At 53.6% G+C, this 8,945-nt stretch overlaps 1 protein-coding gene across 3 annotated transcripts in view; it reads right to left on the bottom strand.

Moving 5' to 3' along the window:
* Positions 1-8,945, bottom strand: part of HIPK2 (homeodomain interacting protein kinase 2) — a 176,391-nt gene that overhangs the window by 10,689 nt on the left and 156,757 nt on the right. For all 3 annotated transcript variants that reach the window (XM_081800002.1, XM_081800004.1, XM_081800003.1), the window contains exons 13-14: positions 7,497-7,741; positions 1,335-1,489 (exon numbers count right to left, since the gene is read on the bottom strand). In XM_081800002.1, the coding sequence (XP_081656128.1) occupies positions 1,335-1,489; positions 7,497-7,741 (400 nt within the window). The remainder of the gene's footprint in view (positions 1-1,334; positions 1,490-7,496; positions 7,742-8,945) is intronic.

Here is an 8,945-nt window from a genome sequence, read left to right as displayed (position 1 = left end):
GCAGTGAGGAGGGGAGGAGGGGAGGAGGAGGAAGAAGTGGGAGGGAGGAGGGAGGGGGAGGAGGGAGAAGCGGGAGGGAGGAGGGAGAGGAGGAGGAGAGAGAAGTGAGGAGGGGAGGGCAGTGAGGAGGGGAGGAGGGGAGGAGGAGGAAGAAGTGGGAGGGAGGAGGGAGGGGGAGGAGGGAGAAGCAGGGAGGGAAGAGGGAAAGAGAGAGAAGTGAGAAGGGGGTAAAGAGAGGAAGGGGAGGAAGGTGAGGTGGGGGGTATGGAGGGGGAGAGGACCAGGGAGTGGGGAGGAGGGAGAGGAGAGGAGGGGAGGAGGCCAGAAGCCGCAGGAGTGAGGGAAGATGCCTCCCTCGTAGGCTGGGAAAGCAACATTAGCCTGGACTGAGAAAGGAACGCTTTCCCAAGTCCCCCGAGTCCCCGGAGTCCCTGGCTGGATGACACGCAGCTCAAGCCAGCTTGAAAAGGTAACAGGAGACAGGAGCTCTCCTAAGGGCCTACCGCAGCTGTGAAGTGTCAAAGGAGCCCCTCTTTGAGTGATAACTGCTTTCTCCCTCACTGTAAAATCTTGTTCTCTGAAATCCTAGGCTCTTGGAAACTTTGCTGTCTGAAATTATATTGGTACACATGAAAGAGCCCTCTCTTCCAGAGAACCGGAGTCCTGACGACACAGAGACGCGGCCTCAGTTTACCAAGCGCACTGCTTCGGATGAGGGGTTTCGGAACACAAGCTCCCCATTTATTTCACTTCCATGGCTTCTGAGGAAACAGGCCCCCGAGTCCGCTCTGCAATTCAGACCTGACATAGACCCTGGACACACAAGCCGCTGTGCCAAGGAGACTCTGCTTCACGTATAATCCCATCTCAACACCACCCGGCTGCTCCCAAGTCCTCTCTTGCCCTTGGTTTGGGGTTCCCCGCGTGTGGCCTGGCCTCCCACATGGCAACGAACCAGTCAGCCCAACAGCCTGCAGGTCCTCCCCGGGTGCCCTGGTCTGACAGGGCCAGGACACAGTGTTTTAGCCTCTGCTAGGCTGAAAGAGCAAGATGTGGGCCACCCTATTTTTAAGCTTTGGCACTGTGCCACCGAGTGCCCTGTGCCACGAGACAACTTATCTTACTTGCGGCTGGCTCTCTGTGACCCCGTGAGACCAACTTCCCCCAGGGTAACCCAAGGCAGCGAGAAGACCCGTCCGGCCACTAGGGTGCCGCGGCCCTGTGAGCGGGGTGAGGGCCGGCCGCGGCCGCCTGCTCAGAAGCTGAGGCCCCCAGTGGACTGCGGGGATCTGGGTGATGTGCAGGCCGGGGAGGCAGGGTCGGCTGGCACTCACCTGGCTAAGATTGAGAGGCTGCTGCTGGAAATGCGGTCCTGGCCGCGGCTGCCGGTATGCGTTGGCTCCGGAAGAGCTCCCTGAAGAGTGACCGCTGCTGGAGGTCACGTTGCTGGAGGACTTGGACTTGTAGGACGAGTGCTGACTGGTGTTGACTGTGTGGGGAAGAGCCATGGGTCATAGACTGGTCACAGGCCCTCCACTGCCCGGAAGACCCTGCCCCTCTAGGAAAACAAGGGTGGTCTTCCAGGAAGGAGGAGCATGTTCCCGAGACCAGCCCATCAACATCAGCCTCATCTCCCCAAGACCCAGCTGAGAGTCTGCCCAGACTCTGGACTGGCTCCCTGGGGCTTTGGCCCGTCCCACCGGTTGGGAGCAGGTCCCAGCTCGCTGGACTTTAGAATTTCTGTCTGGGGACACTGAAAAGCACAAGGAGGTAACAGAGGAAAGGAGGAGAGGTCTCTGTAACTCTTCGGGCCCCATCCAGGGCTGTCTGCCGAGATCCAGAGACACAGTGACAGATGAGCAGGGTACAGATAACAGAGCCTCAGGAAAAGGACCACACACGTCCTGAAGAAAAAACAACCTATGGTCGCTAGGATAAAATGGGCAAGGCTGGGGTAGAGGACGCTAAGCATGAACGAGGCACACATCACAATGAGCAGGCCCTTGACGTAACTGGGTTGGATCAATTCTATTACAAATCCCAAGGGGATGAAATCAAAGTCAAAGAGGAGACGGCTGGGGCCGGCAAGAGAGAACACTGATTAATTGCTGAGGGAGAGAAACATGAAGAGTGAAGGTCTGGGAAACCGGACACTAGGGGTGCACACTGAAGTCCACGGGGAGCCTCCCTGCCCCACAGGTAGCAGCCCCCCTCCAGGAAAGGGAGAGCAGTCTCATTGGGGAGGGAGCCAGTGGGTCCTCACAGAGACCCCCAATCTGACCGTGCATTGGCACATGGGGGTCCTCCCATCCCACCCACTAAATTAGAACCCCATGGTGGGGTGCCTGGAAATCTGTATTAGCAACAAGCACCCCAGGAGAGAGCCCGCCAGGCCCAGGCATACGGAGCTGTGCAAAAGCCAAACCGAGTCAGACTCTCAAAGGCCCTCCGAAACCAGGAGGGTGGAGGGGTTTGGGGGACCCACTGCCGGGTAAGGGATGGTAGAAGTGCAAATGTGGGCTATCGGCAGAGCTTTGGGGTCTCCCCTTCACTCGGCCACAGTGTTACTGGGATGGAGCTGGAGTCCTTGTTGCTCTGTATCAGGTCCCAAACTGTGCTTGCTGTCTGGGCCCCAGCTGGTGATACTGTCTCTCAGTTATTTCAATTCTCTGGGCATTCTGTGGTAATTATATTCAAGGGAGAAAGAAAGCTTGAGCTCAAGGTATCCACAGCCTGAGTCTGCAAGAGGTTAGGAGTTTTAGATGAAATGGTGTGACAGAGCCCAGTATGTGCTTGCTATCATCACTGCGGGGACAGGGAATGGGGACTGGGTCAGAGCAGGGGGCCCCCAAATAAGGGAGGGGATCCTGCAGGGGACCAAGAGATGAAGAGAATCATTTCCTCCTGCTGACATGAATAAAGTGCTAAGGGTGGCAGAAGGCAAGTGCTGAAGGTCAAGCTCCTGAGGTGTGGCTTGGAGCCACAAGGGACATTCTCTGGTCAAGCCCTGCCCGGCTGCTCTCAAAGATCCGCCACCCTGGGAACAGCCCTTGGCTCCCAAGGTAGCCCCCAGTGGTCCCGTCTGCACTAGGTGAGTGGGAGGGTGCTCCAAAGTATGGGTGGGATGCGGAGCCAGACTCCTGCGAGGTCCAGCCTCATGGCCTCGGTTGAGTTAGTTAACCTCTCTGTGCTTCCACTTTCGTATCTGGGAAAGTGGGAGAATAATGGTAACCACATACAGGGTCGTCCTGAGGTTTATATGAGTTAACGTATATAGAACGCTCAGTATCCGTCACGTGTTATGCTCTTAAAAGCATCAGCTGTGTTAGCTATTGGTAATGTCTTGGTTATTGAGCCCTGTCCCCTGGCTAAAGCTGATGCTCAAGGAACAGGTGTCCACTCCAAGCTGGGACAACCAAGTCCTGTCTCATGGAAATGGGAAACTGGGCGCCTGGGAGTCGCTGGGTCAGGGTGAAGCAGTGCTCCAGGAAGCAGGCATCGGGCCACCAGTGGCCCAGGTCCTGGGAATTCTGGTTCCTGCCCAGCCTAGGACATGGTTGTTGAACTTTTCCCTCAGCCTTCTTAATTCCTTCCAATAAATTATGTGTCTTAAGGCAGCATAGAGTTCTTTCTGTTGCCTTCCCAGAGAACCTCAACTAACCCAGGAGACCTGAGAAGGTGACGTGAAGGAGGGGTGAATTCTGCGAGAAAACGGACTGTGGCCTGCTCAGCATTCATCCTGACTTGAGCCCAGGGAACACCTGGGAGCTCCAGCTGGGGGTGGGGGGTGGGGGTGGGGGTGGCGCTGCAATCAGGTCACACCTTGGCCTCTCTGGGCCAAGTGCGCACCAGGACGCTGAGGAAGGCTGCTTTGCTGATGTTTCTGAGCCTAGGATGATTTTGTAGCGAATGGTATATATTAGTGTTGACGAACACCACAGGCTGGGGACGCGCAGGCACCAGAATGAAGTTCCTTCCTGCCTCTTACGTGTCACCAGAAAGACTGTGCAGCATGTTCTCACAGGGGAAAATATAGCTCTCTTCACGGCGGAAAATTACACCACGGGGTTCCCCCAGAGACAGCAGCACTTGGCTGCTTTAGAACCAGCAGCCTTACCGCAGAGAATGACTTTCCCCCCCTTTTTTCCTTTTCGGTCAGAAATATCCCTCAGAGACTCTCAGCCGTTCAGATATCACACAGTTCTTGCGGAAAGGCCGTGGGGTAAGCGCTCAGAACGGCCCCCTGCCCACACGCAATGGGCCGACGGTGGAGGTGGTTCATGTGACCCGCAAGGCGTGAAATGCGGGCTTCACAAAGCTGTCCTCTCTTGCCTTTGTGGTTTCCAGACACAACACTGCTGTTACGCTGACAAAGCCGGCCCTCAGTCTCTTTGCCTGCCTTCCCTAGGGGCCGGACTAGGTGGCCTTGAAGTTTCAGTAACTCTCCACACAACTGTGTTGCCGTCCACGGAATGGCACCGGCACCAAAGCCCAACAAAACTCCAAGCTGGAAGATTTCTAACCTGCGGAAATCTGGCCACTCTCTCCCACTGATTTAAACGGCCAAGAAAAATTTAGCACCAGCCACCCTTAAAAAAGTTAATTCCTAGATGACCTCAAGAAGATCTAGCTTGAGCCAATTCTTATAAACCATTATCCATATTTTAAAGGGGTCATTACTGTTACAGAGTTCCCCCGAGGTGTCTCGGAACAGGGGCGTTCTTTTTTTTTTTAAGATTTTATTTATTTATTTGACAGAGAGAGAGACAGCGAGAGAGGGAACACAAGCAAGGGGAGTGTGAGAGGGAGAAGCAGGCTTCCCGCGGAGCAGGTAGCCCGATGCGGGGCTCGATCCCAGAACCCTGGGATCATGACCTGAGCCGAAGACAGATGCCCAACGACTGAGCCACCCAGGCGCCCCCAGGGGCGTTCTTGATGTAACAAAACTCATGGCCTTGCGCCGTAGGTCTCAATCCCTGATCTAAAAATCCTTGGAGGCGCACGTTTTTGAAATTCAGGATTTCAGATTTTAGAACGGTTCAATGTATTAGGTTACACCCAGCAGAACCTTGAGCACCACCTTGTAATCAAAGCCAGGAAGGTTTCTGCTCCAAAACCCAAGGATATTTTACTAAGCGGCACAAATGACTATGACAAAGAGACTGTGAACGGCCCCTTGCCAGTTCAGGTCAGGCTTCACTACCACCACCGAGTTTGCTGTAAACTTAAAATTTGATTTCGGAGGTTTTTTTTTTAAACTTAAAAAAAAATTATTTGAGAGAGCGCACACACGCGCACCAGCAAGTGGGGGGAGGGGCAGAGGGAGAAGCAGACTCCCCGCTGAGCTGGGAGCCCCACAGGATCATGACCTGAGCCCAAGGCAGATGCTTAGCCGACTGAACCACCCAGGTGCCCCGGTTTTTGGAGTTTTTAAGACTGCAGATGAGGAAGGACTATCTCCTCTTCCTGCTCAATAAAAGGGCCGGGCTTCCTTAAGGGTTTCGACAACATAGTCTTGAGACCTTTACTGTTAATTAAGCAGGACAGCCCGTCACACCAAGCTCCGTGCATCGCAGGCTGCAATCTTTTTTTTTAAGATTTTATTTTTTTAAGTCATCTCTACACCCAACATGGGGCTCGAACTCACAACCCCGAGATCAAGAGTCGCACACTTTTCTGACTGAGCCAGCTGCAATTTAAGCCAGCACGTGGAGGGCTTCCTGAAGACTTGAGGGTACATGGCAATAAAGATTTAAAGGGTGAATTTCCAGATCCTGATTTTGCAAATGTTATCTTTTCCTGAATAGATTCACCAGCCCTAGCGTCTATTGGTTTTCCTTTCCCACCTTCTCTCTCTCACATCCACGTGTCTCCCATTGCTTCTCACTCTCTGGGAAGTTAACATGGTGCACCGCCTCAAGGTGTGAAAAAGATGACCAGCTCCCGAGGGACGGACAGTCCCTTGCTAGCAAAGCCAGGCCATCTTGGGTAAGAACAACTCAAGGCTGTCCAGTCTTATCGTATTCAGGCTACAGATGCTTTGGAAAGTCCCTACTCTATCCGTCCATTCACGAAACAAAATTCAGAGGTGAGGTGGCTGTTACAGGGAAGCCAGTTCTGACAGACGTGAATCAGCTTGGCTGCCTGGCTGATGACAAGGAGTGGCTGCTCATGAGGGGACAAGGCAGTGTCCCCACGTATTGGATGAGTTGACTCTGTAGCTCTGAGGTTTTGACACACATATTCAAAGTACTTCAACAGTGACACGACATATAACATGACAAAAATGATATCCTTTGCCAATATTTAAACTTAAAAATGTGCAATGGATATAGTGTTAAACAATTACTTAAGGGATACATGAGCAGAAAAGTATGAGGGCCCCTGCTCTAAGGAGTTCTGTCTCCTGGGTGAACAGCTTTGTTTGCCTTACCGGTTCTAGAGAGTATCCCTTCCTGCCAAGGTTTCTACTGAAACCCTTGCCTGGTAAGAGAAAGAAGGTTCTGGAAAGAGATGTCCTTGTGTCCCACACTATGTGGGCTCGCCTATGGCACTGGGCTAGAAAAGTCCCTAAAGACCCCATCCTGAATTCTGCTCTTCACCCTCAGGTCACTCTCAGCGGCAGAACCTGAATGGCCCATGCCTAGTGTGTCTTACGTGTGGTGACCACCCCAAGAAGGTTCCAAGGTCTCCTGCAGCAGGTGACACAGACGGGGGTCCTTCCTGATGAATAGCTCCCTGAATCTAAACAAAATCTTCTTTGGCAGTTTGTACGTCTTTCCTCCTAAATAGTGCTATCGTGAAGGTGCTGTCTGCCTTGGATGGGCTGGTGATGGTTTGTGGCAGAAAAGCAGATGGCTTCCGGTTTACTCCCTAAATTCTTCCACTGGTGAGCATGAACAAGGGAGTCACTGAAGAGGTACTACCAAATCTGGGGGGAGCCACTAAGTGTATTTGGAAGGTTACGCTCTCAGCCTTTATTCTAGAGTCTAGTTTTCAGGCCTTCACAGGATGGAAGGACTCCTTTTACTCAAGCAGCGTGTGAGGAGACAAGCACACTCGCTATGACCTCTCCTCCCAACAGCGAGCTCTGAGGGGATGCCGAGGTAAGCCTACGTCACCCTCACCTGCCAAGACTCGGAGAAGGTTCTTTCCACACAGGAAGCTGTTCAACTCGGTCAGGATCTCCCTAAGCCAGGTGTCATCCCAGACCAGCAAATAGGGAGCTGGGTGGCTTTTATTTCATATTTTTATCAACCTAGTCAGTGGGAGAGCCGCTGTCAAGTCAGCGAGGTATTCATTACAGAAATAAAAAAGTTAAAACACTGCTTATACAACGTGATGTTAAGCGGAATCCTACCCTGGCTACTTGAGCGAAATGCTTGGGTAAGGAGCTACAATAACCCGGGGCTCATTAGCTCTCACACAACACAACAAGAAAACCAGCATGCAGAGAGGCAGAGAGGTGTTCCTGGCCTGCCCCGGCCCCCAATTACCTGGCACCAGACTATCACATTCCACCAACACTTCGCTGGCCTGGGTTTTCAGGGGTGGCACGATGATCGTTCGGGGGTTCCCAGGGCAGTGGTTCTCCAGGCTCCCCTTAGTGTCAAAGGTGTTGGTGTGGTGCCCAGCACGGTGCTGCATGGAGTAGGGGCTGGTGTTGCTGGAGGAGTCAGAGTAGGGAGAGTCGTGGACCGTGACACAGCTGATTACGTTTTTTCTCTGCTTGGAGACGGTGCTGAAAACGGAAAGGGAGAAATCAGAATCGTGAGGCGGCTGTGAAGTGAGACAGCAAGCAGCATTCCAGAACTGGCTGTGTGAGAAGCCCCCTCTCGGTGCTCTGAGACAGGGGAGGGGAGACTAGGCACACAAGCATCACCCGTCCAACCAGCAGCGGGGGGACATGTGAAGACAGGAGAAAGGGGCTGGAGCTGGGCCCACAGGTGCTTCTGGAACCGGGGGAGAAGCTTCCAGGTGGCCCTGGGCTCTCCCCCTGCAGCAGAGCTCAGCATACCTGCAGGGGAGGCACCTGTGGCCCACAGCTGTGTGGCAGTCCCTTTGAGTCACCAGGAGGGGACATCTCAGTAAGCAGAGAAAGCCCAGCGAGACCCCGCAGCCTGAGGCCCTGGTCTGGGAGGGGCGCACCCATCAGCTTAGGCTCAGGGCCTGGGAGATCGGCCGAACTCAAGTAGGAGGGAGCGAAACATCCAAGTGGAAGCAGGATGCAGAGAGAGGGGTGGATGAAGAGCGAGGGCCTGAGAGGCTGACCACACACAACACGGTTCAGACACGCTGGGAGAGAGAGATCGGGAGCTGGACGGGACACCCTCAGCCACGTCTGTGCTGTGGGGTATTATGTGTGATGATGGCATGGCGCAGGCCACCCAGACGTCGGAGAGTCCCCTTCGCAGGGGGAGGCCTGGCCCCCCTGAAGCTTCCCCCCAGCCAGGGCCAAGGACCAGGGAGGGGACGGCATTGTGTCTAGGGGAGGTCAGAAGGGCCCCCACGGGGATGATGCCTACAAGAGAGTTGCTCAGAATCTCTTTTCCTCCTGTATCCGAGACTTCGTTCTACGCTCATTGGGAGGAACGAGCTCTGGATGGCTTGTGGCCAGCGCATTTTCTTTCCTGAGATATTTATGTTGGTGCGGCTCCTCTGGGAACCAATTCTGTCTGCCTCCAGGACAGGCTGGTGGAATGATGGATATGGAATTTGTTGCTTATTGTGAAGGTTTTAAAAATGGATTTGCATCTATTTTTGTATACTGATCATCTATTTTTAAGAAATATCGACTGCCTACGTAAGATGGTCAGTTTCCAACTAATTTGCTAAAAGAAGCAGCTGCTATTTATGGAGCGCCTAATGGAACCACAACCCCCCTCCCCCAGGTGTCTCGCTGAAGGTCACGCGGCCAGTCACAGGCCAGACTCTTTCCAAGATAG

Source organism: Leptonychotes weddellii, chromosome 12 (genome assembly GCF_054177405.1).
Source record: "Leptonychotes weddellii isolate Sample4059 chromosome 12, ASM5417740v2, whole genome shotgun sequence".
In the NCBI taxonomy this organism is placed as follows: Eukaryota; Metazoa; Chordata; class Mammalia; order Carnivora; family Phocidae; genus Leptonychotes; species Leptonychotes weddellii.
The sequence above is the reverse complement of the archived record's forward strand: the minus strand, read 5'-3'. Positions and strand labels throughout refer to the sequence as shown.